The sequence below is a fragment of the Felis catus genome, chromosome E2 (genome assembly GCF_018350175.1).
Source record: "Felis catus isolate Fca126 chromosome E2, F.catus_Fca126_mat1.0, whole genome shotgun sequence".
Lineage (NCBI taxonomy): Eukaryota > Metazoa > Chordata > Mammalia > Carnivora > Felidae > Felis > Felis catus.
The window spans coordinates 28,069,540-28,091,491 of record NC_058382.1 but is presented as its reverse complement, the minus strand read 5'-3'; the positions used below and the strand labels follow the sequence as shown (position 1 = coordinate 28,091,491).

At 42.7% G+C, this 21,952-nt stretch overlaps 1 protein-coding gene across 7 annotated transcripts in view; it reads right to left on the bottom strand.

The window, feature by feature from the left end:
* The window catches only part of HEATR3 (HEAT repeat containing 3), a 69,243-nt gene extending 47,780 nt beyond the window's left edge, over positions 1–21,463 (bottom strand). For 2 of the 7 annotated variants that reach the window (XM_023244843.2, XM_023244844.2), the window contains exons 1-11: positions 21,158–21,460; positions 20,855–21,027; positions 18,790–18,877; positions 17,309–17,421; positions 15,185–15,294; positions 12,075–12,215; positions 10,066–10,343; positions 5,443–5,533; positions 5,178–5,335; positions 4,828–4,910; positions 3,767–3,903 (exon numbers count right to left, since the gene is read on the bottom strand). In XM_023244843.2, the coding sequence (XP_023100611.1) occupies positions 3,767–3,903; positions 4,828–4,910; positions 5,178–5,335; positions 5,443–5,533; positions 10,066–10,343; positions 12,075–12,215; positions 15,185–15,294; positions 17,309–17,421; positions 18,790–18,877; positions 20,855–21,027; positions 21,158–21,289 (1,504 nt within the window). In that variant the 5' untranslated portion in view covers positions 21,290–21,460. Of the gene's footprint in view, positions 1–3,766; positions 3,904–4,827; positions 4,911–5,177; positions 5,336–5,442; positions 5,534–10,065; positions 10,344–12,074; positions 12,216–15,184; positions 15,295–17,308; positions 17,422–18,789; positions 18,878–20,854; positions 21,028–21,157 lie in introns of those variants that run through there. The other 5 variants (XM_023244840.2, XM_023244839.2, XM_023244841.2 and 2 more) reach the window with 5 other exon arrangements.
* Between the last annotated feature and the right edge of the window lie 489 nt (positions 21,464–21,952).

Genomic DNA, 21,952 nt, shown 5'->3' with positions numbered 1-21,952 from the left:
GTAAATAATCAACTCACAAGTAATTAAGCAGCAAATTTTATTTAGGTGAATTGTTCAGACTGATTTTCAATTGCCTTCTTTCCCTCCCTCCCTGTCTTCCTTCCTTGAAAGTTTATTTGACAGAGTGCGGGGGAGGGGCAGAAAGAGAGGGAGAGAGAATCCCAAGCAGGCCCTGTGCTGTCAGCACACAGCCTCACGTGGGGCTTGAACTCATGAACCGTGAAATCATGACCAGAGCTGAAGTTGGACGCTTAACTGACTAAGCCACCCAGGCACCCCCCAGAACCGTAGTTCAGCATTAAAAGTAAAGTTAAGGGCACCTGGGTGACTCAGTCAGTTGAGTGAGTGACTTCGGCCCAGGTCACAATCTTGCGGTTCATGAGTTCAAGCCCCACATCAGGCTCTGTACTGACAGCTCAGAGCTTGAGACCTGCTTTGGATTCTGTGTCTCCCTCTCTCTCTGCCCTTCCCCCGCTTGCACTCTCTCTCTCTCTCAAAAATAAGTAAAAACATTTAAAATTTTTAAAAAAGTAAAATAAGTTAGGCAGAGTTGTATGATCCTCATATATTTAATGTTCAGAGATAATAACACAAGAAGTTAGAGACATTTAGCCCCATCCTCCACAAAATTCTCCAATAACAGTTCAAACCACCCACCTAAAACCCACAAGGTTATGTAACTTAATAAATCTCTGTTTAAAAGGAATTTTAGAATACCATCTCTAAATATAAGCAATTATCCTCTATCAAAAATTTCATTCTGATAAGAAAAGGTTATGTCAACAATACCCCTGAACTTGGAATTTACTTAAAGCGTTTAATTCTAGTTTCCTACAATTCAGAAACTTTCCATTATTTTTCCAAGGCTGAACTTAGTCTCATTTTCCTGTGATCTTCCAGGTAATAAATGTGCAAGCATCAGGGACCACAAATAGCCAGCTGAACTGGGAGAAGCATACCTGTTTTCTGCACAGCAGAGGCACAGCATATGTGCACTTACTCAAGTGAAACAAACTCTTTCTGCTAGTTGGAGATGGGGCTTCCAGTACCTTGACTGGACTCCCACTGAAAAAATGGCTCAGAGGCAAGACATGACAGTTTGTCCTGCCAGTGAGGCAGACAGGATCCCCTCCGGTTAGGCAGGTCTTAGAAGCAGTGATAGGCTTGGATAGGTCATGCTCCCCTGGGAGCATGGCTGTGCACAATCCCATTTGGCCCGGCTCCCTACAGGGCACCCATGTGAATGGGTGGATGGGAGAGGGCCTGAGCAACAGTAGCCCCCTCCCTCCCCTACCATGGGACATTCAGCTGGGCTGACAGGAGCCACAATGTCAGCAAAAGTCAGATAAAATATCCCCCTCTCCAGTGACCACCCTCCCCAACACCATCCAAATCTCTGCCTGGTTCATAAGACTGGGAGACAAACACAAAGCTACAGCGGGGGCGCCTGGGTGGCTCATTTGGTTAAGCTTCCCACTCCTGATTTTGGCTCAGGTCATGACTCTCACGGCTCGTGAGTTCAAGCCCCACATTAGGCTCTGCACTGACAGCATGGAGCCTGCTCAGGATTTTCAGTGTCTGTCTCTCAAAAATAAACAAACATTGGGGGGAAAAAAAAAAAAGCTACAGTTATCTGGCCACCTCACGCTGACAAGTCACTTCTGTAGCCAGAGCTTGCCCAGTCCTGTCCATATCGTGTGTTAGGTGTGGCTGGGCACAGTTTTCACATGATCGCACCGGTGAAAGAATGCACAGCCTGAGATCACTGGAAAATTACATCTGCTGACTAACAAATGTTGGAAGGTCAGGAGAGACAGAATAACTATATACGGGTTTCTGAACATTTACTCAATTTTTAAAAATGACGTAGAACTTCTGAAACATGCACTATTAAAAGCACAGCACCTCGTATTAACTTGATGGAGTGCAAAATAGATGTCTAAAAGAACTGGGAATTGGGTGCCTGTCTGGCTCAATCAGAGTTGCAAATGACTCTTATCTCGGGGTTGAGTTTGAGCCCTATGTTGGGTGGAGAGATTACTTAAAAATAAAATATTTAAAAATAATGATAATTTAAAAATCTTTGAAACAAAGAACTGGGGAGCAACTCTCGAATGAATGTTTATACAGACACTTGCATGTAGTCAAAATCGACCATGTTTTGATCTTTTAAGAGTTTCAACTTTTTTTTTTTGAAGTCTTATTTATATAAGTGATCTCTACCCCCAACATGGGGCTCAAACTCATGACCCTAAATCAAGAGACACATGCTCCTCTGAGCCAGCCTGGTGCCCCTAGGAGTTTCAGCTCTTGACTTAATGGTGTGTCTAAAAAGAGGAGAGATACGGCAAGTAAATACTTTACAATGAGATTTGTGAGTAATACACCAATGGTAACACAGCGAGGTTACATCTTATTTGGTGGTTAAATTCTAAGGTTAGTACAGAAAGCAAATATTATATATCTTCAAGTTTACCCTCAAAAACTCCCTAAAGACGCTCTGAAATTGAGGATCTGAGAGCAGCAGATTCTTATCTCCCAAATTACTCTCACTGAAGACATACATGTTAAGTAGGGCAATGTGGAGAATTTTCCTCTGCTACATAAAGTACTATTTTTCCCTCCCTCTCAGTCTCTCATTGTTTGTTTGGCTTGAGCTGCTATAGTGTCATGTGACCAAGTCAAATGAGATTCTACTACCACAAACTATGAAAATCTGTTAGAAGAACATGCATTAACCCTTATACAGCTAGGTCACTCAGAAAAAATAGTTAACTACATATGGCATCTCCCTAGGTCTCTATGTACAAATGAAATTGATCCATATTAGAGACCTTGGTAATACCTCTTACCATGCAAAGGTATTTGAAAATAGAAATGTGTTAGAAAAAAGCAGGGTACAGTATTGTTATCTGGTAGTCTACCATTTGCCTTAAGAACACATGTATATACTTTTTTTTTCAAATCATATACATATTTGATATTGAGAATTTCTCTGGAAGAACACACAAGAAACTGGTAACAGTGATGGACTCTGGGAGAGGAACTGGGTGGTGTGAGGAAAAGGAGGGAGGCTCTCTGCTTTACGTTCTGTAGTAACTTGTGAATTCTGTGATACATGTATAGATTACCCAATCAAATATAAATCAATGATTTTATGTTTAAGAAGAAAAATGAAGAAAAATAAAGACTAAATAGGGTGGCCAGGTGGCTCAGTCAGTTAAGCGTCCGACTCCTGATTTTGGCTCAGGTCATGATCCCAGGATTGTGGGATCAAGCCCTGGGTCGGGCTCTGCGCAGACAATATGGACCCGCTTGGGATTCTCTCTCACTCACTCTCGCTCTCTCTCTCTCTCCCTGCCCCTCTCTCCCTCTTGCTCTTTCTCTCTCAAATAAAAATAAAAAAAGAAAAAAAAATCGAATAAAGAAAAAAAAAGAATGCTTAAAAAAAAGAAAGAAAAAGAAAGACTAGAGAATTACCTGAATATCTTAATGGGGCTTAATATTTACGATATTTGTGATTCACCCTTATTGGCCTGACATAACTGGATGCAAGAAATCTTAATAATAAAACAAATACAACCCATAAACCAGCATACGGGCTGGACCCTATACCTCTGGCAACTATAAATATGACTCTTAGTGCTTGGGAAAGGTTTCTTCAGGTTGGATGACAAACACAGTACAATGCCAAAGTCCAAGTTCCTGGCCCTTCAAAATTCTGCTTGATCCAAACAGTCTTTTGCAATGAGGCCTAAATATTTACCTGGCTGCGAAAAAAGCAGCTGTGACAGATGTTGTGCAAGTGTCTGAAGAGCTGCGGCTCCCCCCAGATGGTCCACATCCAGGAGGGATACGAGACTCTGGAGACACACGAGGGCTCTGCACTGAATAGTGTTCATCCTGGAAAGGAAGCGAAAAAAATGAGGTCTGTTTCCCTAATGCGGTCTGTTATCCAACAGAATCCAGTATTAACTTTCCACCTAAGCTTCAGGCTCTGGCTGGGAATATCTGCAAGCAGAAGGTATATGGCTATTAACAAAGAATCTTAAGGTGAACTGTTTATCTACCTAATCAAATTGCTTGAGCACTCAGGGCTCGCGGCACAATTACTCACTTATGAGTCACAGGGAATCTGCTTTAGAAAAATGTTTATGCACAGCAGCATCTGAACTATTTTTAATTGTGAAATATAACATACGTAAAGTGCTCAACACATATATAGAGTTTAATAGTTTATTCATATTTTATAAAGCAAACACTGTGCACCCAGATAATAAACACCGCCAGCACCCCCACAGCCCATCTACCCCTTCCCTATCACACCCCACCTCTCTGACCCCTAAAGGTCACCACTATCCAGACTTTTATGGTAAACATTTCCTTGCTCTTCTTTATAGGTTTATCACCTACGCATGTCTCCTGAGACAAAACAGTTAAGTGTTACCAGGTTTTGAACTTTGTAAAAGTGGAATCACAGTGTGATTATTCTTTTGTGCCTTGCCTTCTTGCTCAATGTTCCAGTTCGGTTTATTTTTATTTATTTTTTTTAGTGCTGTACATATTCTGCTGCATGATTATGTCAAAATTTATTTATCAATTCTGCTGCTGATGGACACTGAGGTTGTTGGCAGGTTGGGGCAACTATGAACCACACTGCCGTGTACATTCTCATGGCTTAGTGCACATATGCACCCCTTTTTCTAGGGAATACACATAAGAATAGAACTCTTGAATCTGGGGGGAGTCAGCATCTTCTACTTAAAGGTCCATCGTTTCACATAATCACATAATAACAAATAGTTTTGAAAATAGAAAAGTTCTTACTTTCTAACCAAAGATTTCCAAGTGGGACTTCTAGAACATAGGTCAACTGCAATGCTGTTTGGAAAGGCAGTTTTCTCAAAAATCTAGATTTAAAAGAAGGCAGTAAAGCAAAGGTTAAAGAGTAGTGTCATTTTACACAAGATCCCTTTTTCAAATCCCAACATGTTACCTCTACGTGAAATGGTCAGACATGGTGAGGACCTACTTACTGTTCCTCATACTCCCGGTACCGTTAGTCCTAGCTTGCTTCCTGCCAGTTACCTACAGTGTGAGCAAACCTCTTTTCCATACACAGTGAATAGCTAGCCCTCCCCATGCTCCAGAATGAGGCTAGACTTAAAACAGACTACCTTCTTTGGGATGAGGTAGTTGGTGAAAGCAGTGTGAACCTCATGGGAGAGGCAGAGGGGAGAGAGCAACTGGCCACCACACTCGCTGAAGGAATTCTCCATAAATGCATCACTCTCATCGCTGCTAGAAAGCTCTTCCCACTCATCGTCGGAGGGATCTGGGAAGAGTGCGAACCACACATAATTGGAATATTTAAGAAAATCCTCATGGAAGCTGCCCTTTCAGTCCAGGGGGAGAATGTCTCAGTGTAAACTGGTGACAAACCTTCACTGCAGCACATGTTGACGATAATTTCCAGAGCAGTCTGCTGAGCTGTCAACAATGCTATGGCTTCTCTCAGTTCCTTGTCAGTGGGCTTTAAAAAAAAAAAAAAAAAAAAAAAAAAATCAACCAACTCTCAATGTTTGGGAAAATATTTTCACGTGGATGTCCTTAGTTAAAGCCTACTACATGATTTCTACCCTTGGACTAGAGCGCTTGGGGGATGGGGCAGCCAGAAGAAAAGTCCTAACGTGCTCAAGTACAAATAAGCATTATGATTCCTCTTGGCACTGTGCAGCAGGCCACTGATAACTGTGCTTCCATCTCTCTGGATGGCTGTTCTCTAAGTGTTGCTTAGTTAGCTGCAGAGAAGAGGTAAATATTCAGGAATTCTGAACTGAATTCACCCTGAAACTTAATCTAATGTGTTAAGAAGGAGCTCAGCCCACTAAGATTAAAACAAGAGCTCATTTCAGAGACCAGGCACTTATCCACAACAAACCTGCTTTTAGATGCTTACACGTCCTCTTGGAAAAGACTGCATTAACAAGAATTACTAACAAGCCCGTATACGCAGACAGGCTTGCTTCCTGGCTTTCTTTGAAGACCGCAATAAAGCATTTCTTTAAGACTGAAAAAAGGGGAGAACTTTTTTCCTCTGGAAATAATTAACATGAACTTATCAATTACTCTTCTTAAAATGGGCTGTATAAATTTACATGACCTTAATTCTCAAGTTACCTATGAAAAGTGAAATAGCTACACTGATATTCCAGAAGAGTGCGTAAGCTAAAAATAACGTGTATTTCATTGTCTGAATGCTTCCCAATTTCAACAGGTTTCTAACTGCCTTCTCAATGCCTCTACAGTATTCTATTTAACAGATACACTATCATTTATTAAGCATTCCACTAATTTGGAATATTACAGGTTACTGGGATATGACATTTCCTCAGATTTACTGGGTCAAAGGGACATCTACAGATCCTGTGACATGTTCCTATTTTCCCTTCAAAAAGGTTCATACTGATTTACAATCTCCCACCAACTTCTTGTACAATGATTTGACTGTAATTTTGAACCATGTTCAAAATTATTTTTTTTTTTTTAAGTTTTATTTATGTAATCTTTATACCTGATGTGGGGCTCAAACCCACGACCCCGGGATCAAGAGTCACATGCTCCTCTGACTGAGCCAGCCAATGTTCAAAATTATTATTAAAGAATAATAAATAGGGGTGTCTGGCCAGCACAGTCGGTACGGCATACAGCTCTTGATCTCAGGGTTGTAAGCTCAAGCCCCACACTGGATGCAGAGGTTCCTTAAAGTGAAATCTGGGGCACCTGGGTGACCCAGTCAGTTAGACATCCAACTCATAGCTTTGGCTCAGGTCGTGACCTCACGGTTCATGGGTTTGAGACCCCGCATCAGACTGATGGTGCAGAGCCTGTTTGGGATTCTGTCTCCCTCTCTCTCTGCCCCTCTCCCCAGCTTGTGCTCTCTCTCTCAAAATAAAAAAAAAAATTTAAAAATAAGTATCTACAACAAAAACAAAATAGTAATAAATTTAAAATAATAAAAGATAATACATTTATTAATAATTATTTTAAAAGCAACGTGTTAATTTAAAACATGTAGCTTAGGAATCCCTCCATTTGTATTCCTTTTATCACTGGCAAGAATGTACATGAAAATTATTCCTATCTGCTGTGCATATGATGTTCAAGTAAACATTTATTAGAGTAGACTCAAAGTTAAGTAAGATATGTTGTTGCTGAGCTCCCATTCCCTTGAGATGTATGAAGATCTGACTCAGAAGAATCCTGAAATTAAGTTCTACTTCTTTATGTAATTCTCTTGCTCAGAACAGTTCCCTGCTTCTTACTGTCATCAAACTAACATAAAGAGCCAATCTAGATGAAATGTTATGACATCTGAGATTTGCTTCAAAATGTTCAGCACTGAGATGGGAGAGAAGGTGGGGAAATAGATGAAATAAACCAGACTATGATTTGATCACTGATAACTGTGGAAGCTGGGCGAGGGACTCCTCTATTTCTGCCTATGCTAAAACAACAACTTGGGCTGGTTCCTTCTCTACATATTTGTGGCCATACCTTCTTAAGTTAAATGATGTGATTAAAGGTTTTGATCCCAAAGAACTCCTGCACCAGCCACCGGGCAGTGAGAAAGACCAGAGCCGACAAGCATTACACACTTTATATTCCTGGCACATATCAGCATGATGCCCAGCACCCTACTGGCACTTAAACACTGGCTGGCTGACCAGCGTGTTAACCATCCTGTCTACTCGGTTATGTTAATAGACTTTAAAAAACAAGTTTTGTTATGAGAAAACGCTGCATTTTATAAGCACCAATGTTCTATTTTTAAATAATAGCTGGGAGAGTAAGTGCCTAAATAACAGTTAAATATCAACATTTTTTACACCATGGCACTTCCGTCTTGGTAGACATGGATCTCAGTCCCCACCTTCTCCCCCTAGGAGTCCCTTGGAAGCAGGCTGAGGGTACAGAACGCCAGGGTGCTGTTCTCCCGCTCCCCGGGAGGGGTTTCAGGTATTTCAGGGTTCCCTGACAGCCCACCTGTAATCTCGGCTTCTGCTGATGGGCATTTGTCGTGGTAAAACGTGGTCTGTGTGCACCAGTTGGGATAAGGTCAGCGCAATACCACGGCTGCATAAGAGCCTCCAAGCCCTGATCTGTCACTTTCCCCAGATGGAAGCCATGTATGTCCCAGATCCAGGACTGACCCTTCCTGTGACAAATGAACAGAAAAATGTTCCTAGGGTTCTTTATAAATACCCCTTTGCGAGGATAAGGCACTCGGCTATGCCTTTGTCTATCTTGTTTTACTGGCTTTAAATTGTACTCAGACTACAGACAAAAAAGAAACCTGGGGTTCAAATATGTGCCTGCCTGCACCAAAAGGGGTGCCATGATTTTGAAGCGACTTTATGATTTGCAAGCAGCTCCAGGCTTCTCACTTTCATATTGGCCCCACAACTCACTGCGCTGCTGTGTACCTAAGGGCTAGCCACGGGGGCGGGAGAGTAGCTCCAGCTACAACATTTTGACTTCGCTAAAGTAGCACCGATCCGTGCTTTACAAGACTTTGTGAACCCAGGAAAGTAGGATACTGTTATATTTCTTTTCAGGTATATTCCATTTAGAGAATTTTTATTGGGCACCAACTTCTCAAAACTCTAAGACACTGACTAAAGACAGCTCTCAGTTTCAGTTCACTTTATACAAATCGGGACAAGCCACATGCAGAACTGCAGAAAGTGTGAGGGAATGGAAATAGCACTCTCCCGGCCCAGGCTTCATCCTCCTCCTTCGGAATGAAGAAAGCCAGCAGCCTCACTGATCTCCCCTGCCTCCAGGCCCCCTAACGACACCAACCTGCTTTCGTCATGCTGTTCCTACCCCATCCTAGACAGTGAGGTGTTCTGTCCAAAAAGCCTGCTCTGACTACCTCTTCCTCTCCTCTCCCATCAGGGCCATAGATCTGGTGTGCCTCTCTATAAAACACTACTCCCTCAGAAATCTGTGCACAGCCCTATCACTGCTCCTGGCACGGCATATTATAACACATCCTAATTATGGGTCTGTCCTCCCAAGATGGAGAAGGTCCCTTAAGATGAAAATGTCTTGTCTTTCTAGCATCAGCATCTGGCATGGTGCCTGGCACACTGCAGGAGCACAGAAAATGTGCACCTGAATGAAGAAAGCCAACCTGCTGTCCACCCTGCTCTCCTCCTTGGGGGAAATGTTTTTCCAAGGTATGGCTCCATCTCTGCTGACCGCCTCCGCTGACATGCTCCCTGCACCTAAGTTTGCTCACCTTTACTCCGACACAAGCATGTCACAACCACCCACTCGGCAAACCTAAAACCCATCAATTCTCATAAGCACCCAACCTTCTTTGCCCAGCAGCAGTGGGCAAACAAGGGCTTGCTATTTTTAAGGATAAATACTAAAAAAGAGACAAGAATGCAAGGGGACGAGCCAAGCAAAGTAAAAATTCCTTTAGTTTGAAGACAGTCTTGCAGAATATGTAACAAAGAGGGGAGACACAGGAGTTAGGAAGGTGTCTGCATGCTATTTAAAGTGTTCTAAAAGGACGGGTCTATCCCTTCTTTGAAATATTCTGTATATAAAAGTTTAATTTTAGGGGCGCCTGGGTGGCGCAGTCGGTTAAGCGTCCGACTTCAGCCAGGTCACGATCTCGCGGTCCCTGAGTTCGAGCCCCGCGTCAGGCTCTGGGCTGATGGCTCGGAGCCTGGAGCCTGTTTCCAATTCTGTGTCTCCCTCTCTCTCTGCCCCTCCCCCGTTCATGCTCTGTCTCTCTCTGTCCCAAAAAAAAAAAAAAAAAAAACGTTGAAAAATAAAAAAGTTTAATTTTAGATAGGAGATTTCTTTTCCCCCTTTGGGAGTAGATTTATAATGTGACCATGAGAGTCGATGGGGAAAAAGGACTGATTTTTACTGGAGTTCACTTCATATTTAATTTTGCTGTAACATTTTTCTGCAAAGCTTTGGCGACCTATTAAAAGAAAACAGCTGTATTAATCCAGGATTGCAAGCATCAATCTGACTTACTGGAAGTAAATCTGAAATGAAAGTTTTCCTTCTGACTTTTCTTTTATGAGGAATTTCTTCCATTTCATCGTCTTCAATCAGATTGTCACCATTGGCATTCTCTCGTATCTCCTCCGTCTCTGCTGCCGCTTTTAACCTTTGAGTTTCGGCCTCCTTCATTTGAATAACTATTTCACCAGCATCTACTTCCAACACTTCCGATAAGATCTTCAGTATGGCATTTATGATTTCTGCCTGACTCTTGGATGGAATAATGTCTTTTAGGTTCCAAACTGTTCCTGGGGGGAGGGGAGGGGGAGAAATGCACATAAGGAATCCCCTGGGAAAGCTTTTATTAAATCCAGTTTCCATGAGATTGGTTCTTTAAGCTCAGATGGGATTTCAAAAAATGTCAAACCCTCCTCCACCCCTGTTTAGTTTTTATTAAATGTCCACACACACACACAAAAAGCTTTGCACAGAGGCAGCTCTCTTTGTTACCATCCTCCACAATCATCTCCCTTCCTTGGCACTCAATGCCTTTCTCTGATACACCACACAGCAACAGACCAAGAGAAGGCTGATCAGGTTTCACTTGAAACGACAAATTAAGTTGCCCACTCTCTTTCATCTTAACCTGAGCTGCCCTCCTAGGCAGCTTCTTATACTCCAGGAGTAGAATTAAATGTACTAAAATTCCAAGGTCTCGTGGAAAAACCAGAGAGCAGGTTCTACAGAACAGGAGCCACCTGTTACTCATTAGTCAGTTAAAATAAAAATACTTCCTGGTACCTACCCAAAAGAAGTGAAAGCAGGGACTCGAACAGATATGTGTATACCCATATTCACAGCAGCATTACTCAACAGCCACAAACCCAAGTGCCCAACCATGGATGAATGGTTAAACAAAATGTGATAAATACATATAGTGGAACAGTAGTCAGCCTCAAAAAGGAAGGAAATTCTGACACATGTTACAACATGGATGAACTCAGAGGGCGTTATACTAAATGAAATTAGTCACAGTTGGTACAGCTTGTTACTTTTGATCTTGGAGTCATGAGTTTAAGTCCCATGTTGGGTGGAGAGCTCACTTTAAAAAAATTTTTTTTTAATTTTTTTAAAATAATAAAACAGGGGGCCTGGGTGGCTCAGTCGGTTAAGCATCCGACTTGGGCTCAGGTCATGATCTCGCGGTTCGTGGGTTTGAGCCCCGTGTCGGGCTCTGTGCTGACAGCTCGGAGCCTGGAGCCTGCTTCTAATTCTGTATCTCCCTATCTCTCTGCTCCTCCCGTGTTCATGCTCTGTCTCTCTATCTCTCAAAAATAAACATTAAAAAAAATTTTTTAATAAAATAATAAATTAGCCAGCTTCAGAAAGAAAAATACTGTATAATTCTACTTATATGAGGCACCTAAAGAAGTCAAATTCATAGAAACAGAAAGTAGACGGGTGGTTGCTGGGGGCCGGGAGGAGGGGGAGATGGGGAGTTGTCCAATGTGTACAGAGCCTCACTTTTGCAAGATGAAAAGTCCTGGAGATTGGTTGCACAACAACGTTGAATGTACTTAACACTACTAAACTGCACACTTAAAAATGGTCAAGATGGTAAATTCTACGTTACATGTAATTTTTTTTAATGTTTATTTATTTATTTTGAGATAGAGAGAAAAAGAAAGAGAGTGCATAAGCAGGAGAGGAACAAAGAGAGAGACAGAGAGAGACAGAGAGAGACAGAGAGAGAGAGAGAGAGAGAGAATTCCAAGCAGGCTCCATGCTATCAGGAGCCCACGAACCATGAGATTATGACCTGAGCTGAAACCAAGAATCAGATGTTCAACCAACTGAGCCACCCAGGCACCCCTATGCATAACCTCTTGAATCTCCACTTAAATATTAAATTTTCAGAACAGACATATACCGGAAAGTCCTGATGTGGTGAAATGAACGAATGATTGAATTTTGGCCCCCATCTCTACCCATTACATATTACTAAAAAAGGACACTGTCGCAAAATGGCTAAATTTTACCTGCCACCAATGTCTTTAACAGAATGTAGTCCATGGAACTGACAGGAGAAAGCATTGCTGACTCCAGTACATGCAATGCTGGGGCAGTGAAAGAGTTCAGTAGCTCTGGGTTATCTTCAGTCACTGTCTGCAAACAATATGCTATAAAGATAAAAATTAAGAAACAAATGAATTCTGCTAGGGTAATTTATACCAATCTAACTCATCAGAAAACATCTGCATCTTTACAACTTCTTCAGACACAGGTAGCTTTTGTAAGAGAGATACGCTTTACTTCAAGCATGATACATGCAAATGAGGCTCCTCAAAGATCAGTGAAGACTTTTTTCTTTTTCTTAATTTCTAATTCTTTATACAATATACTTTCACAAAATACAATTTTAAAGGCTCTTAAATGTTGTGACAACATGGAATTGCTATGAACATTTACACAAGTTTCTCCTCAATTTCTGTACTTACAGTGGACTGGTAGTAAACGGCCTGTGGACCAAACACCAGTACACAGACAACACTCTTAGCAGCTCCACTGTCAAGAACAAGCCCCAGGCTTGGGGTCATTCTGGCTTCCTTTAAATTTAGCATGACCTTAAAACTTAGGGCACTTATTTCTAGCGAAGCAACATTTCTTTAAGAAAAAAAGCATCTTAGGGGCGCCTGGGTGGCGCAGTCGGTTAAGCGTCCGACTTCAGCCAGGTCACGATCTCGCGGTCCGGGAGTTCGAGCCCCGCGTCAGGCTCTGGGCTGATGGCTCAGAGCCTGGAGCCTGTTTCCGATTCTGTGTCTCCCTCTCTCTCTGCCCCTCCCCCATTCATGCTCTGTCTCCCTCTGTCCCAAAAATAAATAAACGTTGAAAAAAAATTTAAAAAAAAAAAAAAAAAAAAAAAAAAAAAAAAAAAAGAAAAAAAGCATCTTAGGGGCACCTGGGTTGAGTTGAGTCGATTGAGCGTCTGTGGCTCAGGTCAGGATCTCACAGGTTGTGAGTTTGAGCCCTGCGTCAGGCTCTCGGCTGTCAGCATAGAGCCTGGAGCCTGCCTCAGATCCTCTGTCCCCCTCTCTCTTTGCCCCTCCCCCTGCTCGCTCTCTATCAAAAATAAACAAACATTAAAAAAAGACTTAAAAAAATATTTTACGTAAAAATATGAGTAAACTGAAAGATGGCTACAGGATTCATAGACATATGGTCATTTAGCACTTACTTCCTACTTTGTACTAAAACAAGATAATGGATTACAACTTGCAAATTAGAAACAATTAACTGAAAGTACCAAAACAACTGGGATTGCCTGACGGGTTTGGCGGAAGAGACCTCTGAAGCACAAAGATGAAGCAAGCCCAAGTTTGTTTTTCTTAGTGTGTTCCAAACAAATCCATTTCTTTCAGGTCTCAAAATTTCAAAGCTGACCATACCATCCAAATTAGTCAAAATATACGCTACTTCTGTGATCTAGTTTGGTTCCCAAAACACATTTGTACACGAATCCATAAATATGCATGCATGTGTGTGCATATATGTATATATACGTATGCCCAAATGTAATTTTTTTCACTAACAGACTAACTAAATTCACTTTAGCAAAAGCCTAGAGAAACTATGGCTGCTACCATAAAAACAATACAAGAGCAAAGAAAGCCATATTAACATAAAGAACAGTGTCTCAGAAGTTCACTTTACTTCATGTGAATGTTGCTTGATTTTCAAACCAAAGTAACTTGACATTTGTTTAAAAAATCATGAATCTAGCTAAATGCGGAAATAAAACACTATTATACAATTCAAAATTATTTTATTCTGATCCATCTTTTAGAAGTTTATTAGAGAAAAAAATTTTTAAATAACTAAACCTACAAAAGATACAAAAACAGAAGTGAAGTTTTTCTTTTAAAAGCTATTAACTAGGGGCGCCTGGGTGGCTCAGTCGGTTGAGCGTCCGACTTCGGCTCAGGTCATGATCTCACGGTCTGTGAGTTTGAGCCCCGCATCAGGCTCTGTGCGGACAGCTCAGAGCCTGGAGCCTGTTTCCACTCCTGTGTCTCCCTCGCTCTCTGCCCCTCCCCCAGTCTCACTTTGTCTCACTCTGTCTCTCAAAAATAAATAAATATAAAAAAAATTAAAAAAATAAATAAAAGCTATTAACTACCTTTTGTCAATTTCCCTCATTGTAAGAAAAATTGTCTTCTGAAATGAAAAGCCACCTACAAATTTCCTAGTTCAACTGTTTTTAAGATCCACATTTACTCATAAATCACCCTTCCACCAAAGATTCCATTTTGAGAAAATGATTTAAAAATTTTTCCCGGTATTATTGATTCCACTATTTTTTTTTTTCTGTTCTCTTAAAAGTATCCATTAGAGACAAAAGAAGCATCACTAAGAGGAAACACACTTAGTCCACGCCAGGAGAAATGCATAATTAAATAAAAGGACAGCTGGATACCTGGTCATTATAATGGGTAGAAAAGAAATGCTTTGCATCAATTATTTCTCCACTGTCCCCAGTTCTGTTGAGCCACCCACCCTCCAATCTGTCTCCTGAAATGAGTAAGGGATCCTCACTTTGGCTCTCTCACCCCCCAGAGAGAAAGTGAGGGAGCCAAGGCAGCTGAAGCTGCCAGCCTGGGCTTTCTCTGTCCCACAGAAGGAAGCAGACCTATGTGAAATTTCAATCACTTACTTTCCTCTCTCAAAAAAAGCACAGGTTATCAGTGTTCTGCTGGGAGTATGAGATAGTGGTACAAGACATTTAAATAAGTCTAGATTCCAATTAACTTTGGTTCAAAGGCCTGGTAGTTGTGGGTTACTACTTCTCAGTAAATGGGAGATAAAAGCTTCAAGACTTAATAAAGACTTCTAAGAATGGCAATACACTAGAAACCACACCTGCTCACATAATTGCCTTCCTCCCTTTCAGAGTGAAGAGCAGGAAAACCGTATGAGTAAGTAAAGTATTAATCATAGATTTTAAAAGATCCAAAACAAACAGAACTCAGTTACACATTTATATATAATGAGAAAAAAAATCACTCCTGTAGAATAAACATGCTATGTTGGAATAAAAATTTTTGAATAAGGCCATACATACTTAATAAATCATCACCTTTTCTTCACTTACCTACTGAAATAGCCAGGTCAACATTGGTGGAAAACCTACTTAAATACTTTAATACAATCTCCAAACACCCTTCTTTGTTGAATATAGATACTGCTCTACTACTGCATTCACTAAATTGAAGGGGGAAAAAAAAGTTTTACTATTCACATTTTAACATTAAGAAATCAACCACAGAAATTCATAAAAAGATAAATTAGGCTTTATAAACGAACTAAAGAACTGGAGTCAAGCACCCACCATTTTTATAGATGAAGAAACCAATGCCCATTCATATACACTGTACATAAACAAAACTGGCCATCCGTATTTTTATGTCTAACACACTAGGACATTTTAACCAATCTCTTTACCTGCATGCCAGTTTCCTTATAGGAGGCTAGAGCTGGAAGAGATCTTACAAATCACTACCATTTACTTCTAATCCTCATTTCATACAGGAGGAAACCTAGGCCCCAAAAGATGGAGTGATCTATTCAAAGATCACACATTTTATTTGTGGTGGTTCCTTGGGTCCAGTCTACTGTTCCTTCCACCGTGTAACAGTAATAGTAAGATAAAGTGAGGATAAAAGGTCTCTATGCTTATAAAACAAAAAACACAAATTTAAAAGAAAATAAAATGAATTTTATTCACTCCTTCTAGACTATTATAATCAGCAAGCAGAATTTGCAGTCTGCAGAAGAGAAATTGCTATCATAAATATAGTTGAAGCTACACTACCTTTTAATAAAAAAATCAGAATTAATGTTAAGAATGTTATTAATAAATATAACTAAATATAATAAGTATATGAAATACAGGGTATAAAAGAAAGGTAATTTTAATAATTTTATCCCTGTTTCCAGAGAAAAGTATACCTCTGTTCATACCACATATACACATGATACAATAAAACAGCGGATCAGGTTATTTAACAGAGGTGACTAAATTACGAAATTCAATCTTGTTATCTAAAGATAAACTACTTTCTGCCTGACTCTCTGTCCATCTGTCTACCTACCTACCCCACCTAGTTACTACAGCACTGCTATGAGCCTACCCTCAAGATGGCCACAGCAGAATCAGATATAGTCAGCAATATAAGGCATACATGCGTTAAGATCACTGTAAATATATACACATGTATACAACTTAAACATATAGGATTTAAAATCATGAAGCATAAGACAAAACTGTGAAAAGCTATAACAACTGGAAACGGTACTGTTAGGGCTCACAGGCATTCAGGAAAGAGACACTGTGGAGACTACTTTTTCAGGCTCTTTTCAAAGAAAATTTTTTAAAACTTCTAACAATTAAATAAGCTAAAGTTCCTGGGTACAGGAAACTGTAACCACCCACTTGCTCATTTCCTCAAATCTGATCTCTCCAATTTGCTGGTGGAATGCATCCACTAGTTTGAAATGAAATCATCGGCACGTTCAGACTGCTGTGTGGGCAGCTTTTCAGGATCCAACTTAATCCTGTTTTCGGAGATACATCTGTGCTTTTAGGTCAGAAGGTATCATTGCTGCTGACCAGAAAATAAGGAACTATGACACAATCCGGTTAGAAAGGTGGGACATAAAATAGGGTAGGAAAAATAAGTCCAGGTAGTGTTTCTAGCCATTTCCATTCCTCAAAGCAAGTCCACACCACCCCGCCACTGCTGCAATCAGGGAGAGCATGGCCTTCTTCCTACTGGGGCCAAGGGAGCTCTTCTCAGGCGTCGGCGGTCCTGTCAAATGGCAACTGCTAGGGTGGAGGAATAACGCACCAGCCAAGGTCTGTGGCCCCGTCTCGTCCAGGTGCTAGACCGAAGCAGCTGCTGCACAGGGGCTTGACTAGCTTGAAGACAATGACCACTCAAGGGTATGCGGGCAGTGGAGGGTAACTGGGGTAGAGTACATGGTAATGGCCACGATTCCTCTTATTTCTGTCAGCAGCAATGATTGGAGAGAAGTCATAAAGCAAAAACAGAGACAGCGATGCTATGAAGAAAAGGGCTTGGGAGGCAGGGCTGATCTTAGATCACCTAAGATCACAGGCCCACCAAGGAGAACAGAGCTCTCTCTACAGTTTTGCAGAATGAGCAGCAGCCTGAGTAGTGCTGAAGCAGGAGGCTGTGTTTGGAAAGCACCTTACCATATATTCCACAGCACATTCATGGCCTCATTGGCTATGTTCTCAATAGAATTTCTGTTCTGATCTTTTTTTTCCTGTGGAGACATCTCATTTGAATCCAGTCCGGCACTACACTGCAACCAAATATCATGATTAGTACCCTGGTTCAAAAGAATAATTAAACAAAAAGGCTAATGATAGTGAAGAACCACAAAAACTAAACATCAGAAATTATAGTGGTTAACGAGCTCATCAAATTCTCATAAGCAGCACCCTTCCCACAGTCCTGTTCCCTTCTGGCAAGAAATACAGACGAGAAAAGTTCACGAGTCATTGTGCAAACTGGATACAAAGCATTTAACACTTTAAAATGTAGCATCAATACAAAGTATTTTATCTAATGCAATGAAGACAGTGAATCAGGCACAGAAACGTAACACGCAATAGGAGCTAACATCTACACAGGGCCTTCTATGCACAAGGCACTACTCTAACCACTTTTACATTAGGTTATTTAATCCTGACCATAACCTGTGAGGCAGAGGATCTACTATCCCCAATCTTCTGCTACAAAAGGAAAACTGAGGTACGAGATTGCAGAAAGTGTAGCTTAATACATGGCAAAGCTGGGATTCAGATCCATGTATTCTGGCTCCGAAGTCGGGGCAGGACTGCCCTGTAGCACAGCCCATGGCCCCCTCTAAAGCAGAGCTTCTCAGTCTCAGTACCGCTGACATTTTGGACTGGATGATTCTTTGTTGTGGGGTTCACATGTGCACTGCAGGATGTTAGCAGCATCCTTGGCCTCTACCCACTAGCCAACACCTCAAAAGTGTCTCCAGACACTGACAAATGTCCCCTGTGGGGAAAATCACCACCAGTTCAGAACCAATGCTCTGAACAGAATAAGATGAGATGCCTCTCATCAAAATTGGATATTCTTTATAAAGCCTTAAATAAAAGTTATGTATCAATACAGAATGGTGGACTAGAAGCAGCCTAGAGAGAGAGAGAGAGAGCGCCTTATTCCCTTCAACTACGTCATGCACTAAGGTTGGCGTGATGTTAAATTTGAAAACTTAATGTAGTCTTCATGGCAAATTCCTAGTCCGTGCCTCAGTTTTCTCATCTGTAAAACAGGAGTAACACCTTCCAAATAGGACTGCTGGAAGGATTAAATAATACATAAAACACCACCTGACACAAAAATGTAAAAACTACTTTTACTTACAAAATTTAAGGTCTAAAGGAGTCAGTCTATAGTTTTAGAAAGGGCTTTTCCAACTAGCATATAAATAAAAAATAGTGGGGACAAAATAATGGAGACTGGTATAATGAGAAGAAATCTGTGTTTCTAGGAAAAGAAATAAAATGCCCATAGAATGTTTTGAGGGAAGACAAAATAACTAATCCCAAAGGGCTTTAAAAAAAAAAAAATCTAAGTGCGTATACTAAAAGCTACAATTAAAAATTGCCATGAAGATACTTTTTAAACCACCTACCTCTTTCAGCAGTGCGACCAGAGGAGTCATGATATCCTTAGTCACCATGTCATCACAAACTTCAAAACCTCCACAAGCACTGAGATTTCTACACAAAAAGTTTAAAATAGGTTTTACTTTCTCAGAGCACACATCACAAAAACACTTTTAAGTTCTCAAATGTAATTTCTACCCATACTTAAGGTTTTCCAGATGACATCGCATATGATTTCTGTTAAGATGCTACAGAACCAGGGGTGCCTGGGTGGCTCAGTTGGTTAAGCATCCGACTTCAGCTCAGGTCATGGTCTCACTGTCCGTGGGTTCGAGTCTCTCTTCAGGCTCTGTGCTGACAGCTCAGAGCCTGGAGCCTGCTTCGGATTCTTTGTTTCCCTCTGGCTCTCTCTACCCCTTCCCCGCACACACTCAGTCTCTCTCTCTCTCTCTCTCTCTCTCTCTCTTAAAAATAAACAAACATTAGAAAAAAAAGATGCCACAGAATCAATCCAAAGATTTCATCTGTTCTGATCCTTGTTTCACATGATGTAAACAAATGACTTTGTCATGTGACAACTTAATTTTCAAGTCTGAAACAATACACAGGTACATGGCTACAGGGGCAGTAAGAGAGAGAAGACTTTTCGTATTTAATGTGAACAAATCACAGCATGATCTTAGATGAAAGGAACTTTTCTTGGGATCAAGACTTCCAAGGGCAGCAAGGGTGAGGCTGAAGGACAGCCCCTGAAGCAACCCAGACTAAACTGAATTTTAATTGGGAAGCCACTGCCTGCTTGCCTTCTGAGTGCACAGCACTGTGCCAGGCACTGAAGACGGAGATGAATCAGAAGACGCCCCCACAACCTTCCAGGAGCTCCCAGTGTACATATGCTGCAGGGAAAGAGTAGGGCTTCCTCCATGTGGTTTCCTCCAGTATGTGGCTAATCCCCATCCATCCCTTAGAGCTCACCTCAAACACCCCTCCCTTAGGGCTTTCTTTCCTGAACCCCCCAGTTATCTATGTATCTATCTATCATATATAATGATTTATAACCAAATCATTATTTGGCTAATGCTGTCTCCCTCAAAGCTGTAAGACAGAAGTCATATCTGTCTTGTTCACTAACACATGCCCACAGCCTAGCCCACTGCTTGGAGCACAGTGGATACACAAAATATACCTGCTAAAGCACCAAATGCAACATGATATAGACAGAGCTGCAAGAATCGCAAACACTACCTTCTACTCTTGCCCCCTCTACAGTCCATTCTCTGCACAGACACCAGAGTAGCCTTTTCAAAAGGTAAATTAGATCAGGCCACTCCTGCTCACCATAGGCCCTTTAGCCCTACACCACTGAGTCCCTGTCCATTTCTCCAACCTCATCTGTAATACCCACCCCTGCCCTGCAAAGCCACACTAAACTTCCTGTTCTTCAACCAGGCCAAGTCCTTTGCTGCCTCACTTCTTTGCTGTTTCCCTCCTTCGGGAATGCTTTTGCCCTGGATTTTCATGTCTGGCTCGGATGCATCAGATCAAGGGTCATCTACAGATCAGAACTTAAAGTAACTTCCCACCTCCAACTCATTATCCTCTTGTTTCTCTCCATAGCACTTCTCACTATCTAGTATTTCCTGTTTTACCTGTTTACTAGTCTCTTGTCTCATCAACACGGGTTCTGTGAAGGCAGGGATCTCAGCTCTCTTGCTCAATGTTCTGCCTGCTCAAACTCCCTGCACCCAGAACACGTGCCACATGCACTGGAAGAGCTCACAGAACCTCGGGACTCTGGGGGTACCTGGAGAGGGAGCGATGTATGTTAGGCCTTGCGGGGAGGAGGATTCGTGGCAGTTGGCTGCTTGCAGCTGGAGCAGCCAGCTGGACAGATGGAATGCGATTGGGGGAGAGGGGTGCACTCCTCAGGGGTCTGCAGACTGAGTTCAAATCCCCCCTCTGCAAATGGGAGACCCTGGGCAGTTCTGGGTCTCCCGAGCTGCCGAAGGCAAGGGCATGGAGATAATCGACGGTGCATGGCACGCACACAGTGCTGGCCGGCCGCCGCGACCCCTCTCTCTCCCGGCTCACCTCAGCGCGCCGGCCGCCGTCTCCCTCACCGCCAGGCTGGGGTCCAGCAGCAGCGGCCCGAGGCGGCGCACGGCGTCCCGACGCGCCAGGCCGGGCAACGCAGGCCGCTGCTGCACCAGCCGGGCCAACCCCGCGCAGGCGCACTCGCGGACCTCGGCGCTCGGGTGCTGGAGCTGCGGGACAGGACCAAGTGTCAGACGCAGCGCAGAGCGCAGGCGCGGGGGTCGCAGCAGGGGCGCGCCGCGCTGCCCCAGGGCTCCGCGCGAAGCCCGCCCCTCGCAGCCCCGCGCGCCCCCGCTTCACCTTTTCTAGCAGCTCCGCCGCCGGCCCGTCGTCCTCCTCTCCCTCAGTCCCGTTCGCCGCCGCCTCGGCCTGACAGTCGCCCGTAGGAGAGAACTGAGGCCGCTTGAAGCGCTTCGTCCGGCTCTTGCCCATGGCGATGTGCGCTGGGAGAAAAGACCGAGAGAGGAGGGCAACAGCAGGACGGCGGAGGCTGCTGAGCTGGTGTCAGGGTCCTGCTGCCGAGGGGTTCTCGGCGCCACTGCTCAGCCGGGCCCGCTGACTGCCGGAGCCCACATGGAGAAGCAGTGCGCAAGCGCGCCGCGTGTCGGCGGGGAGGAGGCTGGCTCCGGGAGCGCGCAGGCGTAATGGTGGGGGTGGGGCCAGACCTGGGTTAGTAGCGGAGTCAGGGGTTTTTCCCCCCCGGGGAAGAAGGAGGCTGGGCTTTAATGGGATTACAGCCTCCCGTGAGCCTAGTGACGTTTATTGTTACTGAACGTCGCCACACTCTTATTTCCATAATAACCAAAATGCGATTAAGGATACCTAACTTGCAAGGTTATTGTGAGGCTTACATAAAATTGTGTAAGGCGCCTAACACCAAACCTGACATATTTATTTTAGGTGCTCAAAATTATTAACCACGACTTTTTGTGTCCCCCAGGGCATAGCCCAGCTACCGTCAAGTAAACAACCCAGTTTTTGTTTTAGATGTTTTAGAATGAATGTACATCTATGTTTGATCAGACGGATTCCCCTAAATTAATCTTCCTGGGGGCACCTGGGTGGCTCAGTCCGTTACTGTCTGACTTTGACTCA